This window comes from Ostrea edulis, chromosome 6, assembly GCF_947568905.1.
Source record: "Ostrea edulis chromosome 6, xbOstEdul1.1, whole genome shotgun sequence".
Taxonomy (NCBI): domain Eukaryota; kingdom Metazoa; phylum Mollusca; class Bivalvia; order Ostreida; family Ostreidae; genus Ostrea; species Ostrea edulis.
In genome coordinates, this window is record NC_079169.1 from 42,396,075 (window position 1) to 42,420,583 (window position 24,509).

Consider the following 24,509-nt stretch of genomic DNA (forward strand, 5'->3'; position numbering starts at 1 on the left):
TCCCAAATTACATACCGAAATGACTTGCACATTTTGCACGGTCTATAAGTTTCTAAGGGTGTGGTTTGAACGTTCTGCACGTTTCTAAGGACGTGGCTTTATCATGTACAATTTTTGCACGAAATTGAAAATACCGGTATGTCAAACAATTCACTTTGATCAGAAAATTTCACTTGTGCTATTAATTCAAACATAAAAAAGAAAACTTAGAATTATCACTGTACTGTTCCATTGGACTTAAATTTTAATTCACTAAATCATATGATATAATATGTACATATATATGACAATGATACTGTAACAGTATTCATTATTTTTGTTTACCACTACATCTTATACATTACCCATTGACTGATTGTATGAAGGTGGTGGAACTGATGGCCTGGACATTTTTCGTACGTCTGAAAAAAAACCACACCAACTCTTCAATGTCACTTAAAATACTTTTTAAAAAATCATTTATAACATTAAGAACAAATATAGACATGAAGAACAATAGAAGTAGATACAATACTTTCTAATGGTGGGAAAGATCAACATTTCAATGTCCAACAAATTCTTATACAGTAAAACTGATATAGCGAATTTCTGGGGACCCTCTATAAAAATTCGCTATACGTTTATAGCGAATTCATAACTCAAATATAACAAATTCGTTATAAAACTGATTTGTTCTACATGTATCAGTTCTCTAAGAAAGCAGCAATCAATATACTTGCGTTTAGTATTGTCTTTAAAAGAAATGAAGCCAATATATTTTCGAGAAGAAATATTTTTATACAAGAAATATACACGTTGATTTATATATGATAATTTATCTTGATGGATTATTAAGTCATGCAAGAACATGTCGAGAGAGAAATGTCAACAAAATTTTGCGCAATACATACATGTACATTCTATTGCAATTGACATTTACTTGTTGCTTTACACAAATAAAGGAGTGTACGATAAAATAAATGCAATCAAACTTCAAATTTAATTAACAAGAATAGTAAAAAATACCGACAATATATTTCCTAAACGTATGTGTAAGTATTGTTTTGCGTTAACAACCATTTTTGAAAAAATACAAACATAAATTTTGTAATAAGTGTGAATCCTTTATGTCCATGGAAAACGATTGTTAAAAATCACAAAGAGTTTAAAATGAAAAAAATAAATTCGTTATAAAAGTTGATTTTTACGTTCATTTTTAATTCAAGGGGAATAGGAATTTACTTCGTTATATCCATAAATTCGCTATATCCGTGTTCATTATAGACGCAGATTTTTATATAGAATATATAAAGACTTTGCGGGGGAAATCGTTTTCACTTTGCTATAGCCGTAATTTCGCCATATTCGTGTTCGCTATATTCGAGTTTTACTGTAGTTATCATCAACACTCCCCTCCCACTCCCCTTAAATTCAATATGAATGGGTTTTTGTTTTTTAAATTACAACTGTATCACAAATTTAAGGATGGATCTTGCATAATTCATTTTGATTTGATTCTTATGATTTCTTAAATTCTTTGAGATCAGATTCCTCCTACTTTCAATAATGCAACTTTCCTGGAGTTTTACTATTCGAACCCAACCCCAACCCCCCCCCACCCCTCCCCCCTGTTAATTGTTCAATGTTGCGTCTTGATTCCTCCTATGCTGAGCATGAGCATTGAGTAAATATGGCTATAACAGGGTCTTTGGTATTTCTTAATTATATTTGGAAAGTGTTCATCATTCTTCATGAGAGTCAGATAACAGTTGATGTTACAATTTCCCTAAAGTTTTCCTAGCAAATTTAGGGCATTATTTTTTATTACAGACCCACTAACCAATTGTAAGGCCTACATATGCAACAGGATACACACAAATACCAATAGTCCATAAAAGTATCCTCTTGATTTTCAACTGAAGGAGCCCCCCACCCCCTTTTCAGTAACAAATTAGAACACCTGGCCTCAAGACTATAAACTGAGAATAGACTTAAGTCTACATTTCAAATCCAGCTAACTTTTGAAATAATTTTCATTAACATATAAAAATTTTAAAACAGGTACTCAACGTTTTAAATATCTATGATAAACAAGATGTGTTTGTGAAACACAAATGCCCCCGATAATGGCCAACTCCGAAGATGGCCAAGGCCACAAGGGCAAATATCTTGGTACCAGTAGAAAGATCTTGTCAAAAGAAATGCTCATGTACAATATTAAAGTGTTTTTGTTAACAATGTGTTGTATCACAAGGCTCAAAATAATTGATGACCCGAACGTCTGGGGCCAGTAAAATTTGGATTTGGGCCAGTGCTTTGTAAAGAGTATGTGCCCTTGGGGCTATATATATATTTAATTCAAATACTAATCAAACTTCCTAAATGATTGGGCTAGTAAATATTAGATGTTTGTGCATCCAGGTTTTAATCACATAGTTACAATAATATCTTGATTTCACTTTAGAAAAGTTGTACTATGAAGCAAATCGTAACACAATGTAGATAAATCCATAAAGGTTTCTAAGAAGTTGTCTTAAGCAAAGAATATAATCGACAATCCTCGGATGATTCCTTCCATACAAAGGCATGAACTACAGGAGAGTTCAAAGTTATTATTATCTAAAAACGTGTGCCTTCGTCCTCTGACAGCTTCAAGTTTCTTAAAACGAGTTGTCTAATTTATGATGCTTTTATAATCCAAAGACATTGCACTTTTACAAATGACAAAAAAGGTGAAGATGATGCCAACTATTTTCTAAGTTTAAGTGAAAATCATGGATAAGAATACTGATAAAATTACGTTTTTTAAATCTCGCTGTTGATGCTAGTTTGAATAAACAAAATATCAGGCCTAAATGTAGTAGTGTGAGTGATATGACATTCCTACTAGCTCTGGCTAGAGGGTTAAGAATACCGGACTTATGTGCCAGAGACCTGGGTTCAAATCCCATCAGAAGCATAAAAATGTCTCTGTTACCTGTGAACCTGGATCTCTGGCCATCTTAATAAGTCAAGGGTTATTGATTTGTTACCTCGCATTTACCCTTGATATCAGTCACCATTCAAAACATGGGCTCGAGACAGAGCATATGATTGGCTTTGCAGCCTGTAGCTTGGATCCAATCAGATAATTGGTCGAAAATGAAACTTAACACGCATGGCACAGCATCGATAACATGATATAGAATTTGTGACTGTCGATTGATTTTCAGAAATTAATTTTTTTAAAGAAACAATTAGATAAAATTTTAGAATATGAGCCACATGAAAACGATGGATTGTCCAAGTATGTTTGTCGATTGTGTTTCAACAAATTGAACAAGTTATCTAAAATTGAAAAAGTTATTCAAAATTGAAACAAGAGGCCCATGGGCCTAGAATTGCTCTTCTGATACATTGTAGAACAGGCAAAAATTCTCACTAACCAAGATTCATCAATTAACAAAGTTTGATGATGTTAAGTCAAATAGTACCTGAAAATTTAAATGTAACTGTCCAAAAGTAGGTCACAGTGACCTACTTTTGGTCGACACACTGAAGACTCAAGATGCATCAACTGACAAGTCAAATAGTATTCAAATATAGCCGTCAAATTCCAAAAGACTTAGGCCACAGTGACCTACTTTTTGGTCGACACACTCTGAAGACTCAAGACCCATCAACTGACAAAGTTTGATAATTGAAGTCAAATAGTATCTGAAATATTCAGATATAAACGTCAAATTCCAAAAGTAGGTCACAGTGACCTACTTTTTGGTCGACACACTCTGAAGACTCAAGACCCATCAACTGACAAAGTTTGATGATTGTAAGTCAAATAGTATCTGAAATATTCAAATATAGCCGTCAAAATCCAAAAATAGGTCACGGTGACCTACTTTTTAGTCAACACACTCTGAAGACTCAACATGCATCAACTGACAAAATTTGATAATTGTAAGTCAAATAGTATCTGAAATATTAAAATGTAGCCATCAAATTCCAAAGTAGGTCACGGTCACCTACTTTTTGGTCAACAAACTATGAAGACTCAAGCTTTCATAGTGTCCAAAATATGCATCTAAAATTGAAAATGTGAAATTTGAATGTCCACAAAATTCAAAAAGTAGGTCACTGTGGCCTACTTTTTTTAATAAATATGTTTCGACGCCTCGAGACGCATCAACTTACAAGGTTTGATGATTCTAAACCTCTCGGTATCTGAAATAACAACCTAAAATGTATTCATAAATGATTAGCCATAAAATTCAGAAAGTAGGTCATGGTGACATACTTTTCACATGATGCACTTCAAAGTCCCATGATCCATCAACTGACAACTATTGATGATCATAGGCTCAAAAGTGTCCAAGATATGCATCAAAATCCATTTAATAATAATTACCTGCAAAATTCAAAAAGTAGGTCACCATGACCTACTTTTGAGGCAACATGATATTAGGTCCTAAGATGCATCAACTGACAAAATTTGATAATCCTAGTCCTTATACTAAGCAAAATATCAAAGTTTTAACAAAACAAAATTTAAGGTCAACTTTGAAGTGAACTTGAGACCACACCCTTTGCCCCAGGATGATGCCTTGAACAATTTTTTTTATCTACAACCTATCCTCATCCTTATGCATAAGTTTTGTGATAATTTGCCCAGTGGTTCTTGAGAAGAAGATTTTTAAGCAACCACTATACTTTTGTTTGCATTTTCCTAATTATCTCCCCTTGTTAAAGGGTCACGACCCTAGTTTTAGTACAAATGAAAGCCCTTGGGCCAAGGATACCCTGTGACAAATTTGACAATTGGCCAAGGGGTTCTTGAGATATAGCCCTTTTTCCAAAAAGTTGACGCACACCGCACGCCAGACATATGGCCATATGATTAGCTCTTTGAGCGTTCGGCTCAGAAGAGCTAATAAAGTAATAAATAGCTCAAAAATTAAAGGGACGAAAATGGGAATTATTATGTCACATATTAAATCAACATGCAGTGTTCATGTTGTTGAGAAAAGTACTCCATGAAGACCATTGTTTTCTTTCTGTTTTTGCTCGTATCAAATTGCATCTCCGACAAGGAATGATTTAATTTTAGTTCATTGTGTCCAGTCTATGTGAAAGACATCGGACCGTCGGACCTGATCGATGTGCAGTGCTTCAGGTCCGATGCGTCATTTTTTACACCGGACCGGAATGTCCGATGTCTCAGTGTCCGGTTTTGAGCTTCACTATTTTGATGTGGAATCATTTAAATGTTTGTTATAAGTAAAAAATATCGCACAAATCCAAATACGTAAATGAATGTGATTAAAACCACATGGACCGTATACAGTATTATGCGGGAGTGATCCCCGGTAAAAAGAAACGCTGTTAGGCCTACTATTAAGATAAAATAATATGTTGTACGGTGTGACCGTTGAGACGAGCGAAGCCTATTAACATCTTGCAACAAGACTTACAGACAATTTATCCGCCTCTTCATTTAACGCGGAAAATATAATGCGGTGGATGTAAACAATTACATTGTGATGTCATATTAGCTGCAATGTTTTTTCTTCTTCTCTCAAACCAAGCAAAAACAAAACGTTTAAAGCTATGAGAAAGCTTGTTTGGAATTTAAAAACGTTTACGATACGTTCTAAACAATCTAATTATTTTAATTACGGGATTGTCAATGAAGTATACCGCAGTGATGGCGACATTTTTCCAGAAGCATTATGGGTAATATTCATCTTTTTTCAGCTGATGAAGAGCAAATGACGTGACTCATATGTGTAATCATTGGAGCGAGCTCGTCACGACTGAATGTCCTATGTGCTCCAAAAAACTTTCGCATAGACTGTGTGTCATCTTCTGTACCAAATCCATGTTTTGAATGGCGACTGATGTCAAGGGTTAGTGTGAGGTAACGAATCAATAACCCTTGACTTGGCACACAAGTCCGGAAAACTGTTTGACCTATTTTTAGCCCAAAAGTAGGTCAAGGATGAACCAATCCAGATGAAATGCAAATTGAACTTATATTCCTCTGAGAAGAAGCCTTTGACTAAATATCAGGGCATAGCTATATCCGTATTAAAAAGAAAGCCGGAAAACCTGTTTGACCTATTTTTAGCCAAAACGTAAGTCAAGGATGGACCAATCCAGCTGAAATGCAAACTGAACTCTCAACAGGAAGCCTTTGACTAAATTTCAGCGCAATATCTCTGTATTTGTAATGAAAAAAGCCAAGAAAACTGTTTTACCTATTTTTAGCCCAAGAGGAAGCCTTTGACTAAATATCAGGGCAATATCTGTATCCGTAATGAAAAAAAGCCCAAAAGTAGGTCAAGGATGGACCAATCCAGCTGAAATGCAACCTGAACTTGTATTCCTCCAAGAGGAAGCCTTTGATTAAATATCAGGGCAATATCTGTATCCCTAATGGAAAAAAGCCTGCAAACACTCTACCAATCAAACTAAAGGGTTAACCCTCTAACCAGAGCTAGTAGGAGATACCCTGAATTACTGAAATACCCTTGATTTACCAAAATGTCCCCTAAAAATGTAAAACTACTGAAATGCCCCCTAAAATTACTGAAATTCCCCTTTCAATGTGTACAGAAATGCATATAAAGTTAATACAGTATGATTTGTCCAAACCCGCCTCTGAGTACTCCAGTCCTCTGTCAATTCCGGTCACAAAATGTAGTCCTCAACATTTCTTTAACAAATCCTTTATTAATAATTCCCTGTACTCCGGATACTGCGTATTCTGTATATCGGCAGCCTTACACAGTCCCAACTGCTATCTTATTAACTTTAAATTAATTATCCTGTGTAAACCGGTCCCTCAATGATACACCACCCTAATTGTTACGTCCATCATATTCGGTTTACACGAGGTCCCAACTGCTCGTAATTAGCTCTAATTATCGTATTTAAACCAGTCACCCCACAAAGACCAACCTGTCGGTATTCGGTCGATCACACACGGTGTACACAAAGGGTATCTCAAGGGAAGCCTCAGGTAAGTAAAAGAGTGCTACTGGCGATGAGTCGCGATCAGTTTAAAATAATACCTGATTTTTGGGGAATGCACTTTTCAATTATGACAGCACCACACACGAGGTAATGGTGCATGGGACTCCCCCATAAAGACAGAGACGAGAACTGACAATAAAAGACAAAGGTCAATTAATCGATGAATTTGATACATTCTTGGAATGAAACAAAATCATCAACAACCCAGTCATGTTTTCCAAAAGCAGGGTAGACCTCTCAGAGCTCTCCGACGAGTCAGACAGTGATGAGATACAGTTAAGTTAGTTCAACTCGCCATATTCAGTCGATCACTCTGCATTACATCAGTTTCCATTTCACAAATTGAGACAGTTAAAAGCGATATTTCCATTAAATACATTTACAACGAAAGCTGGGAGAGAGAAATTTAAGACGAACACAACACAAACTTGATGAACGCACATGATGTAGCACTTGAAGACGGCGATGATGTAGACGAAATTGACAATTTACCAACAAAAAATCGCTAAAACGCATCAAAGATGCGTATGACCGAGTTGCAGTTTGGAAAATTATGTACGCTTGCATTCACGAAGTAAAAATATGCACATATTAAATATAGTTTAAAAGTATGAAGCTTTGAATAGCCGCAATAAGTATTTAGTGTGACAATGACCTTTGGATTTCAAAAGCAACATGAATCTTGAATGTCATCAGGATTTGAAGTCTGATAAACATGCACCAGCAAGTACATGTACAAAAGTTAGAGGCAAGCTCAAATCTACAGTATATAGTGAAAAAGAGGCCTTGACCTTTGACCTTTTGACCTCAAAATAAATAGGAACCTTCTTCTTTTGGATGTGATCAAAATATGCAAGTCTGACAAAGACGCACCAAGTAGTATGAAAGTTAGAGACCGGACAAGCTCAAATCTATGGCATTTAGTGACAGAGACCTTAACCTTTGTCCTTTTGACCTCAAGGGGAAAATGCGATAGAAATTCCGGTAATGCGACACGGACATTTCGTATTTTAGATATCTCGGCGCCATCTTGAATGTCAGCTGTTGGCATCCAAACAGCCTCGGGGCTGTTTTACCTGTGCAGAATGAATGTGGATACCCTGTCGCATGGAAACAATAAGACTTAGGGGCGTCTTGTTTACTTAGCAGTTTACACAAGACAAAGGGTTGATCCTCTATGTGCAAGTAGGTGTGAATAAAATTAACTGTGCACGTGCGAGTTGCCTACATATCGTAATATACTGGGGAGATACCCCGAGTCATGTCATTACTGGGGAGCTACCTATTTTGGACTAGGTCAGTTACTATTAAATGGAGGAATGTTGGGAAATTGCATCATTCTTGAGGTCTTTGGAAAATGGCCATAAGGAAACACAAAATTGTAGGTTCTTCTGAAATTGCTATGCTATCATCTTAATCCATTTAAAATTTATTTCAGACTTCCTGAAGCCCCTTTTCCACATGAGATTCACTAAAGGACCACCTTGTCATTCTGGATTTCAAGATGAAAACAGGATTCTTAAGAGAATTCTTTGAGTAATGGGATGTGTTAAACTATGATGATGTGTTATGTTTACAGAAATTAATCTTCAGTAACTTTGTCATCAGTGACTTTTTCTGAGTATTATATGTCATTTACATTAATAACATAATTAATAAACATATAGAAACTCATTTCTTGTCCAGTTATAGGCTATGAAATACTCCTAAATTTTTCAGGTGTGAAATAGAATTAAGTCAACTTAGCCAAAAACAGTATTTGAAAATAAAACTATGATTGTGCTGAATGCCATCTAGACTGACTGAAAAGCAATCTGCTAAAATACAATTTTCACTATATTATAATAATAGTGATTTATGATAAAAGTTAATCAAAGCTATGTTGTATACATCGTGTAAGAATAATAAGAGACATATATATGATATGTTGTATATGCCTCTTGAATAATACACATGAAATATAGATCTAACAGTAAACGTGTAGGAGTCGATGCACGCCAGGTTGCGACTCAAAATTGTGGTCCAGTGTGAGCCCTGTGACAGGCAATTACAATAGCAAAATGTAAACATCAAGAGGGAGAAAACTTTATGACTACGGTAAAAAACAATGAATCATTGTTTAGAATTTTTAAGATGCATCATGAAGGACCGTCCATCTGAATGGGCAAAACTACAATATTATGCTGGCCAGTAAACCGCATTCCAAAAAACACAGAGTCGTATGAAGTTCAGGGCAGTTAGTGATTTAGCCGGATTTGAAATGTAATATTATTTAGAGTTTATATGTGAACCGGATGTTGACCCTACATAATACACGGGGTTGTTAGTGGCAGTGAAACATCTCGGGATCTTCAAAAACTGTACTTCTCAAAGTTGAATTTTAAACGATAAAATGTTGAAATAAAATAAAATGTTTTTCCTTCCTACCTACCCTATTTTTTTCCAGGTTGGAATAGGAAACAGACTATCTTGGCCTAATGTTTAAACTTTTAGGGGGCATTTCGGTAATTTCTGGGGGTATTTCGGTCAACCATGTTCATTTTGGTGATTCGAGGTACCAGCTAGTAGGAATGCCATTATATATCACTCACACTACCACATTTCATGAAAAAATGTTTCATTATTATTTGGGCCATCGAAGGGACAGTAAAAGTTATCAATTGACCAGTAAAACTTAAAGTTGATTTAACCCTTGTTTTGTGACCAGTGAATAAAAATAATTATTTCTAGTCCTGTATCATACACTGAATGTATGATAAAACTAATGATAGTGATATATCATAGATGTTTCATTTGGTTTGTTCTTTGCCTACCTCCCTAATTTCTGTGGAACCGAGGGGGTTACTTATATTTGGTCTTTCCTTAATCCGAGATTCCTCTGACTCTTACCCCCGCTTTTATATTTGACATGTGCGGGGGAGAGTCAGAGCGGACTCCATATTGAAAAGTGGGAATTCAGCGACACCAGCTGGTGTCGCTGCTTTACCTACCTCTTACAACTTTATTTCGCGGATCTATCTTCCAAGACGTGAGAATTCAGTTATCGGAAGATTATTCTACAAATACATCATGATTAATACGATGCTATCGCCGTTTAAACGATGGAATTTTGTGTTTATATGTGCTGACGTCATGTGCAAAGAAATCAAATGGCGAGGCGGCGACCTAATTCAAGTGATGCTCCATTTGTCGGTGTTAGGGTTGTTTAAACGGCGATAGCATCGTATTAATCATGATGTATTTGTAGAATAATCTTCCGATAACTGAATTCTCACGTCTTGGAAGATAGATCCGCGAAATAAAGTTGTAAGAGGTAGGTAAAGCAGCGACACCAGCTGGTGTCGCTGAATTCCCACTTTTCAATATGGAGTCCGCTCTGACTCTCCCCCGCACATGTCAAATATAAAAGCGGGGGTAAGAGTCAGAGGAATCTCGGATTAGTCTTTCCTATGACCTATCTATAACCCCCTCGTTTCCACAGAAATTACTACCTCCCGTGTTCTGATCTCGGTGTTCTCTGTCACCGGATAGATCTTATGAAAATACGTTGGGATTATTACCTGTCAATCCTTAATAAAAAGCAGATTTCCAACCAGGAAATTACCTTTGGAAAATGACCGTATGACGTCAATTTTTTTTTAATCATTAATATTATTATCACTCAAAATGTCGATCTCGACAAGAAACCTCCGAAAAGCTACGTCGGGTTTGGTTTTTACTTTATTTCTCGTCGGGTTCGTCATAAGTACTTGTGGAATCTCAATCCCGTTGTAAAATGTCAACACACTTGTCAAAGTTGTTTCACAGGAGTTTGTTTGCAAGGAATCTTGTGGCTGTAGGTCGACAAGGAAGACGACTTAGTTCTTATCAAGAGGAAAAGAAATCAAATGATGGACCCAGAGGGTTGTTTTCAGAGGAGCATCAACAACTTCGGGATTCCTTGAAGAAGGCAATTACAAAATGATTTTTTCGAACTTTGACCTCGGTTTATACACAGATATCTAAACAAGTTGGGAACACTTCCCCTATACCGAAATATTATCGCTAAAACGCGATTATCCCTCTCAAGCGAGAGTAAATATATCCCGTATAACCGAGATAAATACCCGTGGAGCACTTCTCTTCGTGTTTCACGTGAAAAGAAGAAAAAGTGCTAAAATAGCTGAAAATGTCTGATACTTCTGCAAATATATTAATCAAAACAAAAACACTCACAATGCATATTGGATTTCAGACTGCTTCCCTCTTACGCAGCAACTTTGATATGCAATTTCTTGACTGTGTTGTCATAGAAACAATTCGCGTCATGTTGAGTATATGTCACACTTATTTAGCATCGCATGGTATTTGCCATTGTTTTCAATAAAGACGTCAAAACACCTGTTCATGGTAATGTTTACTCTCTCGCTAAAGAGGGATAATCGCGTTTTAGCGGGAATATTTCACTAATGGGGAACGACTTGAGATGTACACCCTGGGTGTTTTTCCTCAGTTGTGGGGATATGTTTACTCTCGCTAGAGAGAGATAATCGCATTTTTGTGAGAAGATCTTGCTATAGGGGAAGTATTTCCAACCTGTTAAAATACATAAATAATGTATTTTTGTTTAGGAAGATGAAAGGTGAAGATAACGAACAGTGATCAATCTCATAAATCCTATATGATCTGTTTCTTAATTGGCTCTTATTCTCTTGAAAGTCACTTGAAGTCCTCACAATCTACAAAATGTAAATCGTAATACTTGTATTGATTTTATTGTAACTGTACAAATGACAGCAAAAAATTTACAGTCACCTGATGAAAATGGCTCTTCTCATGTCTCCTTGGAGATCTCTGTAGGATATACAGGGGTCTGGGCATCATATCTGGCTGTTTTTGAGATGTTGCTTGAACTCTCAGCAGTGTATACAAAACATCCCTACATAAAAAATATGATTCTACATTATTGTGGCTCATAAAAAATAGGATTCTACATTGTGGCTCAATCTGTCTAGTTTGATTTTTTTTTTTATATTTGAATAGAATTATTCATAATTTGTTATTATTGCATGGCGGTGGTCTAGAGTTAGAGTGTTTGCTCAGCATGCAGAAAGTCTGGGTTCAAATCCCAGCTGCAACAGACCTAAGTTGTTAAAACAGGTAGTGACAGTTACAAACGCTCGGTATCAGGTGTGAATGTCACGGGTCCTTGGAGATGACCTTAAAAACGGATGTCCCTTGTCACAATAGGTGTGACACGCTAAAGAATCCTCACTGCTCAAAGTCTGTAAGAGCCGAGCATAGGCCTAAATTTGAAACCCTTCACTGTTCTTGGTGATGTCGCCATGTGAGTAAAAAATTCCCGAGAGGGACGTTTAAAAAGATACAATCAATCAACTAAAAAATTTTAAGTACCTTTATTTAACACATGTTCTAACCATGTGTATTTCAGTAACCAGACCTCATGAAATTCCAGGCAAGCGATTCTGATTCTTTATTATTCATGAGCCACATGTACAGGCTCATTGGATAGACATAAATACAATTATACAAACAAAAAATGACATTGTGGAGAGTGAGTCGACATGTTACAACAATGTACAATTTAAATTAAACAAATCGTATTACACCATATGTTGAGAATTTCCTAGTTTATTTGCATACTGTAGAAATTTTCCAAGATTAATCATTTCTTTAGTATTTTTAACACTGAGTAGTTTAATCAGTTTGAAAACACTGGGTTTTGTATAATAAAATTTCTTATTAACATATTTTTTCTCAAGTAATCATATAGAGGGCATTTTAAAATAACGTGAAACTCATCCTCTACACTGTTAGATCACAAACAGTACATAACCGTTATTCTCAGACTATAGCATTGTCTTCCAACTTCAACATTCAATTCATGATATGAAGTTCTAAAGCGATTAATAAAAGAATAAAAGATTTGTGAACAGTCAATGGGTTTTGTTAATTAAACTGTCAACAAAAGTTATCAATCAAATGCAGCTGTAAAAAACCTTTAGGTTAATTTGAAATGTCTTCTAAAATTGCTTGTTTGTAAACATCAATCAAACATATTCATGCATTCAAATCACTGATTGTATGTTGAATATTATTGTTTCTATGGTATAATCTATAATATGTGCCTTTGCCAGTAATTGAATTGTGCAAATAAATCATTGTCATTAACTTGCAAGTATTATTATTTACATTTAAGACATTCCAAAGATTTACAATACAACTATCATTACAGGTAACTCGTTCATGCTTTTAAGAGTCAAGTGAGCTTTTCTGATCACCTGTTGTCCGTCTTCTGTTCGTCTGTCTGAAAACTTTTTACATTTTTTACTTCCTCTCCAAAACCACTGGGCCAATTTCAACCAAACTTGGCCAAAAGCATACTTGGATGAGGGGCTTTTAAGTTTGTTCAAAGAAAGATAATCACAAAAATGCAAAATTAGGGTGTGGTCATTTAAAAATCTTCTCAAATTAAGAACCACAGGGCCAGAATGGATTACAGAAAAAAGGGGATATATTCGTATCAGTTTTTCAGTGATTTTCTTTATTAAGAAACTTTAAAATCAAATTTGTCTCTATTTGAAAAATGTATCATCTTTGTTTTTAGTTTACTTGCAAGGGTAGCTAGATGATAAGCTATCAGGTTTACCTGGCTCTCTCCAATAAGTTGACAATTACTGTCCATTATTTTTAAGAATAGACAGTATCTGTCCTTTGTTAAAAATAATGGACAGCAATTATCAACTTACACCTACAGGTAACCTTTTAACTACAAGCGGACTTTCTTCTTTGTAAAAGCCTAAAAAGACAAAGGATTGCATAACAAAAATGTTGTTAAAAAAAAGCTAAGGACAATTTATTTTCATTAATCAAAAATAATTATAGATGTACCACCTTGTTTGGTGCATTTTGCTTAGGTCACCATTAATGCATATATATATATTTATTGTAGATCATAGATTAAAAAATTTATCCATATGCTTATTTATTGTAGATCATATATTTAAAAAAAATCAATCCATATGTTTATTTATTGTAGATCATAGATTAAAGAATCAATCCATATTTTTATTTATTGTAGATCATATATTTAAAAAAAATCAATCCATATGTTTATTTATTGTAGATCATAGATTAAAAAATCAAACCATATGTTTATTTATTGTAGATCATAGATTAAAGAATCAATCCATATTTTTATTTATTGTAGATCATAGATAAAGAAATCAATCCATATGTTGAACAATGGGAACAGGAGGGAATGTTTCCTGCTAAGAAAGTTTTCAAAACTCTTGGAAATGCAGGTCTCCTTGGAGTCACTAAACCCACAGGTGAATCTCTAAAATGGAAAATGTTTTAACATGGCAGTCTGCTGCATGGAAGGCAATCACCGCCATAATTCTATGCAACCTTCTTGTATTCTTAATTCTACTATTTTACTATATGACATTTTTAATTCCATGTTACCCAATAACATTTCAATTTCCAATTCTCTTTTACTTTTTGACAACCTTAATTTCATGTCACATTGATGTATTTCAATTTTCTATTTACTTTTGTCTTGCTTCATTCTTCATTCTTGTTTGTAATATATATGATACATATGAATTTACGAAGAAGGTTGTTTTTGCCCATTATATCGTTTTTTGATTAAAAAATAACTGAAAGAATTTTACTATCAGTATTTATTTTTAAAAATACATAAGATAAATCAAAATGTATATTTGACTTCCAGGACACTTTAATTCTATCTCACCTTATTGCATTCATTACATTTTATATTCTACCTTAGACTTTACAACCTGAAACTTAATTTTATTGACATTTAATATTTTGATCTGCTTTTCTTGTTTTCGTCATTTTATGTGTAGCTATTTTCATTGGGTCTTTTTTTTTTTCTTCTTTTTTTTTTTATACCCCCCGAACGAAGTTCAGGGGGGGTATATAGGAATCACTCTGTCTGTCCGTCCGTCTTACCGTCTGTCTGTCTGTGCAGATTCGTGTCCGGGCCATAACTTCTTTGTTCTTGAGACAATGTGTCGAGTACCTTCATGACCTCTATATGACCTTGACCCTTGACCTCAAGGTCAAAATTAAAGGGTCCGGGCCATAACTTCTTTGTTCTTTGACATAGGCATACTATATTTGACACATGAGTGTATCACCATGAGATGATGTGTCGGGTACCTTCATGACCTCTATATGACCTTGAACTTTGACCTCAAGGTCAAAATTGATTATAGGGTTTTGACATAGTCATACCATAAGACATGGGTGTATCACCATGAGAGTATGTGTCATGTACATTAATGACCTCTTTATGACCTAGACCATTGTTAAAAAAAAAAACCCTTTAATTTTGACCTTGAGGTCAAGGGTCAAGGTCAAAATTATAGGTTTATTCCATGGATTTGTGTTCGGACTATATCTTCCATTTTCTTCTACAAAGGCATACCATATTTTTACACTCAGGAAAGAGGTGATTTGTACCTATTAACAACACCCTTTGGGAGATTGAGGTAAGCGGGGGGTATTCTTAGTGAGCATTGCTCACAGTACCTCTTGTTTCATTCTTCCGTTGCAATAATTTTTCTCTAGTACTCAGGTGACCGATAAGGCCTGTAGGCCTCTTGTTAAGTTAATGGTCTACGATGCTTGAGAACTTTTGATAATATCAAGGGTACACATTACCCCCCCCCCCCCCCCCCCCCCCCCTTCTCCCCATGCATCTTTCAAACCACTACTTCTTTGACTATGCTAAAGGAGAAATAAAGTGGAAATGAGTCTCTTTTTGAAGTAGAATAGAACTATCCATTGATTAAACTCACAATACTCATTAACTAGTACTCCTCCATGCATATGATGACAAATTTCGATTTATACTACAAGAGTTAAATGTTTCTTAACATAACTAAAGTTTTTCTTATATTTGGGACATGTTTGAGATGTATCATGGTGTGGTGACATAAGCTGAATTTGTCCATCATTGTCTTTGAATCCACTTCCACCAATGCTGCATTCAGTGCCCTCACCCTAATATGGTTAGATAAAGAACACAAGCTTAAGGTATGATATGCATAGCCATGATGAGGACAAAGATGACCTCTAGGGTGTGTATGGCCATTTCGTATGTGTTGTGTGCTGATTGAGTTAATAACGTGAGACAAAAGCTTTTGGGCACTGATTGGTTCAGTACATAATAGTATACCGCGTGTAAATGGATTGTATATGTATTGAAAGTATTGCTTTTAGAGTTTCGTTCAATAAACTATTTTACTTACGGTACATATAAAACAACAAATAGAAGGACGACTGCAATCAGTATACTTAAATATTGAATGACATTCCGCACTTATGTGTTAAACAAATTTGGTAGCATTAACACCCAGTGCAGGGGCGTAACTAGCACTATTTCAATATGTAGGCGCGAAGTGCCAAGGGGGTAGGTGTGGGAAGGGGTTGCCCCCTTCCACTGGAAGGTTGGGTTTGGGGGGTCACCCCAGAGAAAATTTTGAAATACTAGGACTTCTTTGCACTGCTCTGAGCATCAAAATGATTGCAAAAGACTTTAAATATTGTACAACTTTTCTAAGATTTTAAACTGTTAAGTCGATTGAGTCATTGTGATCACCATAAGTTTAGAAAAAAATATATAACCATTATATAAAGGAAAGGTCTGACGAAATAATAATTTTATATCCAATTTTAAAACTAGAAATATATATGATCATATATTTTGCAAACATTTATGAACAAAAATATGTTTTGAAAATGGGGAAAAAATGTGTAGGCATGTGCCTAATTGAGTCTAACGAAGCTGCCATGCACAACATTAATTTTTCATTGATATCTTTGAATATGATTGGTTTTATTCACTGACAGTATATGTTAAACTTATGCAGATAACACATAATTATTTGTCATATAAAAGTGACAATAAAACAAAGCATTGCCCTGATATTTGATCCTAGACACGCAGTTGTGCCAAATTGGACCCGATCGTCGGAATAGTGATGAGGTGTTTGATAAAACTAGAAAGTGTACCGTGAATATATTTGTTTCCATAAATTCCTGAATTAATGCGTGCTTCCGTAACCATATGCTTTCCTGCAAAATATATCTATGAATTGAGATATTATGCAAAAACAAACCTTGAACATCTATATTACCGCTTCGGTAGCCTAAACCCACAACATAGCCTACGTAACCCACAACATAGCCTACGTAACCTGCATGTTGGGGGTATACTTGGTGTATAATGGAATTTAATTAAAACAAATTCTTTTCAAGGTTAACAGTTACAATCACATTTGTAAGTGCACATATTCCTAAGCTGTGTAAATTCATGTTTTGTTTCAGGGGTGGGAGTGGGGGGTGTGCCCCTAATGACTAAAATTGTGTGTGGGGTGATAATATTGTTTTTATCCTGTCTATCTGAAACTTGAACCTTGCTCATAATATTTAAATGGTGAGTAATACAGCTTTCGTATTTCATATGTGCATTCTTAAATGTGACAAGACCTTTCTTTTGGTAACAAAGTTTTTAACCTAATGACCTTGCAGTTTGACCTACTTTTAAGAAAGCTTATTAACCTAAGCAATATCTCCTGAACTATTTAAAGCTGTATGATCCGATGTTCACCTGCTATCTATACAGAATTACTTTTAATACAACAGACTTAGTTTTAAAGTTTACTGACCTTTCCTTAAGGACATGCTTGAAAACTATATGCATGTAAAAGGAAACAATGAGAAGATTATTTACAAAGGAAATATAATGGGAATCCATATCTACATTTGCTTCTCGTGGTGGCGAATTTTAGTGAAGCATGGAGTCCAGTATATAAATGAATCGTATCCAGTTAATTCTGCTATCTCAACTTTTTTTCTTCCTTCATTGTTCAATACATGGTTCTTTAAAGACTGGTGTCATTTCTCGCCAATTCAAAGCCATGTCTGCTATATGCATCTATAACTATAGCCCCACGTGGAATCTCAACATGACATACATAATTATGGGGCAACTGTCTAAATTTAGGTTTGAAGGAGTGTAAAACAACAAAGATATTTAGGATTTACCAAGAAGTATTTGATATTTTTATTTCTGATTAACAAAAAATGAGAAACACTTATGGCACAGTATTGTGGTATCAAAATACACTGCAGCTTTACATAGATAAGCTTATAATAATAATCATAAAATTTATATAGCACCTCATTTAAAACATTTTGTAATGCAATCCTTTGTCTTTTTAGGCTTTTATATAGAAGAAAGTCCACTTGTAATGAAAAGGTTACCTGTAGGTGTCCAATAAGTTGACAATTGCTGTCCCGATTATTTTTAAGAATGGACAGATACTGTCCGTTCTTAAAAATAATGGTCAGTAATTGTCAACATATTGGACAGTGCCAAGTAAACCCAATAACTTATTAGACATCTACAGGTAGGCTGACAATAAGAGAAAGACAATACATATGTCAAAGAGATACAAATTTAATTTTAAATTCCCTACAAATAAGAATCAACACAGATATCGGAAAAATCACTGAAACACTTAAAAAGCGATATTTCCCTTTAGTAGAATTCTCTGCTTCAACTCGTAAGATTCACAATTTTTGGCCGGGTTGCACAAAGTGCAAATCCGGTCTATAGTATGGTGAAGTGCGGGTGGGTGGGCGGACGGTTGGGGAAATTTTGTGAAATCAACTCCTCCTACAGTTTTTTATGTACAACCTTGAAACTTTGCAGAAAGTAAGTATATATATTGAAGTTATGCACTAGGTTTTTTGAAGTCTGACCTTTGTCGAATATGGGCGCTACAGCAAAAAGTTGTTACTAAAAATAGAGTTCAACTTGAAAAAGGTAAGTGAGATTATCTTTTGTGGTTAAATTTAGTTGCACTACCTCTGAGGAAAAATTCAATTATATATGAATGTCAAATTTTCTGGGCATGAGTTGTAAATTTGCAATATAAATAGAGAAATTCTGTTTCTTTATCATATAATCATATACAATTCAAGCACCTGAAGTTCTTGTTCATTTTAGTTATTATTACTTAATATTACATATATCATGTTTTTTTATTAATCAATAAAAGCCCTGCAGCAATATGTGATGTGGGTTTTTTTATATATATCGGCATAAATAAATCCCTACCCAAATTATTTACTCTAAATATTGCAACCTGGCCAATTGAGTCTTTGACCCATTTTTTAATTCCATTGGCCATTACTATATCGCATCAAAACTTAAATTTGAAAGATACATTTCCATACTGTATTTGAATTTCATTGGATTCAGAGGCACATTCCGAAACTTCTTCACAACACTTTTTTATGTTTTCTTTTTTAGCATATCCTAATTATGAATTATTATTTTTGCTTTCATGAATAATTTCATTTCATGAGATAAGTGTATTGGGTTCTTTTGGCTGGCGTTAGTTATTTCCTCATCCAAATATTCGAAAACACAATGCTTTTCAGATCAAAATTTGGCTCCATAGCTTTCTCGATCACCCTCCATATCCAGAATATTCGCAGTACTTTCACTAAAATCCTTAAATTTTGACTGTGCAATGAAAATTAATGCTCTCCCCATCAGAGGAAGACATGTTGATATGGCTCAGTACTATAGAAAGAGTGAATATAAAACGTGCAGTAGAACACTACTCACCTGACACTGTCCAATAAGTGAACAAAAGAAACAGAATTCTACGCAAGACTGGTTATATTGTCAGACTATTCAAAATAGCTTTATTCATAATTATCATTGTCAATGGGTTCACCTGAGTCTGTCCATTCTTAGAACAAAAGATGTATTGTTTTAAGTAGGATATAATCCTCAAAATGTCCATTCTGTGAGAGAAAGAACTGATCTCGGCCCTACGGGCCTCGATCAGTTCTTTCTCTCACAGAATGACAGTTTTTGGTTTATATCCTTTACATAAAACAAATTACTCTAATGTGCTTTGCAAGGGTAAGAAGAGGAATAAAACACAATTAAATGAAATTAAATGACAGTATGACATCTTATATCTGTAAAATTATCAAAATTAAACATTATAATAGCAATTAATAGCTAAAGTTTTTTGTGTTTGTTTTTTTCGAGCACTATGAAAAGTATTAGAAATGAAGAAATGAATGAAATAAAACATTTAAAAATATTTAGAAATTTGCATTAAAAAACTGTCATTGACAAAAACTTGTCCTATGTAAGAAGCTGAAAAGTCAGGAAAAGCAGTTTTTAAAAGGTAGGTTTTTAACAGTTTTTTAAAAACATTAATGTTTTTGTCAGCTGTAATATGTTGCAGAAGGTCATTCCACAAATTGGCTGCAGCCCAACTAAACATGCATTCTCCAAAAGACTTTGTGCGACTTTTTGGCACAGTGAGTCTCGATGACGTTTCAGATCTTAGTGGTCGAGATGGGGAAACACTTCAATGAGTTCTTATAATATATATTCGGGAACACATCCCAACAGCTCGCCGAAGGTAAATGCCAAGATTTTGTATTGTGGATGATACTGCACTGGAAGCCAATGCAGCTGCGCTAAGACTGGTGAAATGCGCTAAGACTGGTGAAATATGACCCGGTGTTGTTGTCCTTGACACAAACCTGGCTGCGGTGTTCTGTATCTTCTGTAAGCGGTCCAAGGTGATCTTGTTGATTCCAGACAGAAGAGAGTTTGCATTATCAAGTTTTGATGTAACAAGTGCATTGAAAAGAGTCTTATACATATACTTCTGTAGTTATGAATTGGCGAATTCGACCAATGTTGCTATTATGAAAGTGGCATGCTTTCACAATTTAATAGATGACACATGGTTCTCAAAAGTGAGATATGGATTAAAGTGCACACCAAGAATTTTGTCACATGATGCAGCAGATATGTTTTTTTTCCCAATTTTAAGGTGGTGTAATTGAATGTTTGCTGCATTATGTTTTGAGGAGAAAATTATCAGCTCCATTTTGTCCTGGTTCAGCTTCAACAAGTTTGTGACCATCCATGAACTAATATCTACTAAACAAGCTTCTAATCTTGAAAAGTAATCATTCCATCCTTCCACTGGTCGTATTACAAGGTAAATTTGAGAGTCGTTCATTCTGTGTTGTCGACAGATGGTTCCAATTGGTTTGGAAACCAGGCAGTAAAGTTTAAGCCAAGAACAAACCCTTGGGGGATACCAAAAGAAAGACCTCTTACCTCTGGAAATTTGAATTGGACACATGACTGTCACTTGATTTATCTTCTGAATATGAATTAGAAACACTAGCTGAGTGGCCTTTGTAAACACCGATTTAAAACCAAATAATTTTAGTAAAAGCAGGTGAAATAATGTAGTACATGTACATGTTGTTCAGACACATAGATATGTCCATGTGATAATTTTCACAAATGCATCTTGTTGACTTAGAATTTCGACCCCGTCTGTCCTGTTCTTGTCAGCGCAACTCATTTGAGACCACTCAACAGAATTTTAAGATACTTTGTAGTTAATAAGGATACAATGTGTAAAAGTGCATATTCCCAGGAAATTCTGATTCATTAATTTTTCTGGGAGTTATGTCCCTTTTGAACATAGAACTTATGCCAAAATATGATATTTTTAACAACTTGTGTCAAACCAGTTTCACACAAGAGTTCTTGAAAACCTTTTTCTCTGTCAAACATTTGGACTCATAACACTGGGAATCATAATGTTTTATCAGCCCGAGCAATTTTCATTGACCTTGGAGTTTGACCTACTTTTTGAAAACTTTAACCTTGCTAATAACTTTTTAACAGTAAGTGCTAGAGCTTTGATATTTCACATGAGTATTCCTTGTGACTAGACCTTTTCGTGGATACCAACATTTTTGACCCTGTGACCTTGGAGTTTGACTTACCTTTTGAAAACTTTAACCTTTCTAATAACTTTTGAACAGAAAGTGCTAGAGCTTTGATATTTCACATGAGTATTTCTTGTGACAAAACCTTTCCTCAGGTACCCTGTGACCTTGACCTTGAAGTTTTACCTACTTTTAAAAAATTTGACATTGGTCATAGCTTCTAAATGGTAAATTTATATTGGAGCTTTCATATTGCACCTGAGCATTTCTTGTGGCAAGATCTTTCTACTAGTACCAAGATATTTGTCCTTGTGACATTGGTCATCTTTGGAATTGGCCATTATCGGGGGTATTTGTGTTTCACAAACACATCTTGTTCAAATTGAAAACCCCTGTTCCATACTCCCAACATCCTGCCATTCAAATATTAAGATGTTGAGGTAAGCATATAAAAGACTACTAAAAATTGATGTCGTGGATGACTTTTGAACTTTAAAATGATAATTTTACTGAATTTTCCATACTTGATATATACTTTTTGTACATCTAGAATAAATGATTGTGTTGTATTTTTCCTGAGTATAATTGTGATTCTGACTTGTTGAGGGGTATGTGAGTTTGCTCACTTTTTCTTTCATTACAGAATATGGTGGTTTGGGACTTGACTACACCTACAGTATTGCAATAGCAGAGGAACTGGGCAATATTAATTGTGGAGGCATCCCTATGGCTGTAGGAGTTCAGACAGATATGTCAACACCAGCACTTGCCAAGTACATAATAATATGATAAGAATTCTTAGGTCACCTGAGTCACTCGGGTACCTATTGCAATTGGTCTGTGTCCATCATCATCGGTTGTCTGTCGTGCATTAACATTTGAACTATTTTAACTTCTTCTTAATAACTACCATTCCAGTTCTTTTTAAAATTGGTCGCACTTCAAAAGCCGATCATATTTTGCAGGTAGAAAGGTGATGATTTTCTTGTTTCATTCATATATAACATGTACCATTTACTTGTTGCTGATATTGAGAAAATAACGTTACATTATTATATTGTTAACTCTGACGCTGTCTTCTGACGGTCGCATTTAACATCCATTGTTCTTTGGTGTGAAGCATCTTTGGGATAAGAGGAACATAAATTGTGAATATATTTGTCCATAAATAAGCTTCAATTTGGATGGATGTTGACGAAAATAAGATTAAATAGATTTTTCAAAAGATCAAAATGCAATATTAAAGGAACTTGATTGCTAGGAAAAATTGGAAATTTCCTTATGATTGATTACGGAATGAAGTAATGAACAGGCATATTTTATTTATTCAGCAATTATCGAAAACTTATTTTTTCTGTAAGATCAAAATCAAACATCGATAAACATAACCTCAAAAACAACAGAAGTCTTTTTCCTTTCGCAAAATACGTGAAATTGAACACAAGAAGTTTTGCCTGGACATTGAGTCCCAGTTATCAAAAATAAAGAGCGATATTCCAATCAAAGACATATGGTTTGCCTTTACAATGAGGGTATCTGTGATGTGATAAACGACCACACACCATTGCATGAAAGAAATACTATCGTTAGGCATAATTTGCAGTGGTTTACAGAGGAACTTCTTATGCTAAAATGAACTAAGCGAAAAACAGAACGTACACGGCAACAAACACGTTTGACTGTAGACCATCAAATATAAGGAGTCAGTTTGAACATACAGCAATCCTTAACTCAGTGTAAAAAGGAATATTATTCACACAAAATAACCGAGTGTGGCAGAGACTCAAAGACGCTCTATTGTCTGACAAATCAGCTCATAGGTAACACATCCGAACCCATTTTACCTCCATCTTCTGAGGGACAGGAATTATCGGAAAACTTTGCTAATTATTTTCATGGGAAAATAAGCAATATCCATTTATCAGTTTGCCTCTAGAAATGGCGCAAAAGATCCTTTTTGCTCTGATATTCCATTTGATGGTAAACACCTCACGAAATTTGCACCTGCAACTACAGGAGAGATTCGAAAACTCCTTATGAACTCAGCACCCAAATCTTGTGAATTGGACCCAGTTTTGCGCATCTATTGAAACAATGCATGGAGAGTTTCTTGCCATCCATCACTTTAATCATAAACAAGTCGCTGTTGGAATCTATTGTTCCTAGTGGCTTTAAGCAGGCAATCATTCGACCATTACTGAAAAAGCCAGGGCTTGACAAAAAAAAAATTCAAAAACTATCGCCCTGTGTCAAATCTCTCCTTCGTTTCAAAGATTCTTGAAAAGGTTATAATGAAACGAATCAAAGCTCATCTGGAGATGCATCAACTGCACGACAATTTTCAGTCCATGTACACAACAGGACACTCTACAGAAACTGCATGCACTAATGAAAGTACATTATGACATCGTATGTGCACTTGACAATAATAGTTGTGCTATTCCTTGTATTGCTCGACCTCTCTGTGGCTTTCGATGTCATAGACCACAATATCCTATTGCAACATATGGACAACATGTTTGGTATCACTGAATCTGCATTGAAATTGATTAAATCCTATCTTAGTGATAGATATCAAAGTGTTGCCATCAGTTCATCGTTGTCCGATGTTTGTCCCCTCGAATGTGGTGTACCGCAAGACTCTACTGTCTTTTTTCAAAACCATTAGGGGAAGTATGCAGACGTCTTGA

The 24,509-nt window shown here is 35.0% G+C and overlaps 2 protein-coding genes across 10 annotated transcripts in view; one reads left to right on the top strand and one right to left on the bottom strand.

Moving 5' to 3' along the window:
* Positions 1-10,712, bottom strand: part of LOC125683165 (protein lifeguard 3-like) — a 79,592-nt gene extending 68,880 nt beyond the window's left edge. For 7 of the 9 annotated variants that reach the window (XR_007372796.2, XR_007372797.2, XR_008795793.1 and 4 more), the window contains exons 1-2: positions 10,551-10,695; positions 345-401 (exon numbers count right to left, since the gene is read on the bottom strand). Coding sequence is in view for 4 of the 9 variants with exons in the window: in XM_048924017.2 (XP_048779974.1) it covers positions 345-390 (46 nt within the window). In the remaining 5 variants the exon portion in view is untranslated. Of the gene's footprint in view, positions 1-344; positions 402-4,149; positions 4,178-10,550 lie in introns of those variants that run through there. The other 2 variants (XM_048924014.2, XM_048924015.2) reach the window with 2 other exon arrangements.
* Positions 10,713-10,718: 6 nt separating this feature from the next.
* The window catches only part of LOC125683158 (probable acyl-CoA dehydrogenase 6), a 45,934-nt gene continuing 32,143 nt past the window's right edge, over positions 10,719-24,509 (top strand). The window contains exons 1-3 of the mRNA XM_048924000.2: positions 10,719-10,939; positions 14,201-14,321; positions 22,463-22,592. Coding sequence (XP_048779957.1) covers positions 10,766-10,939; positions 14,201-14,321; positions 22,463-22,592 — 425 coding nt within the window. The 5' untranslated portion in view covers positions 10,719-10,765. The remainder of the gene's footprint in view (positions 10,940-14,200; positions 14,322-22,462; positions 22,593-24,509) is intronic.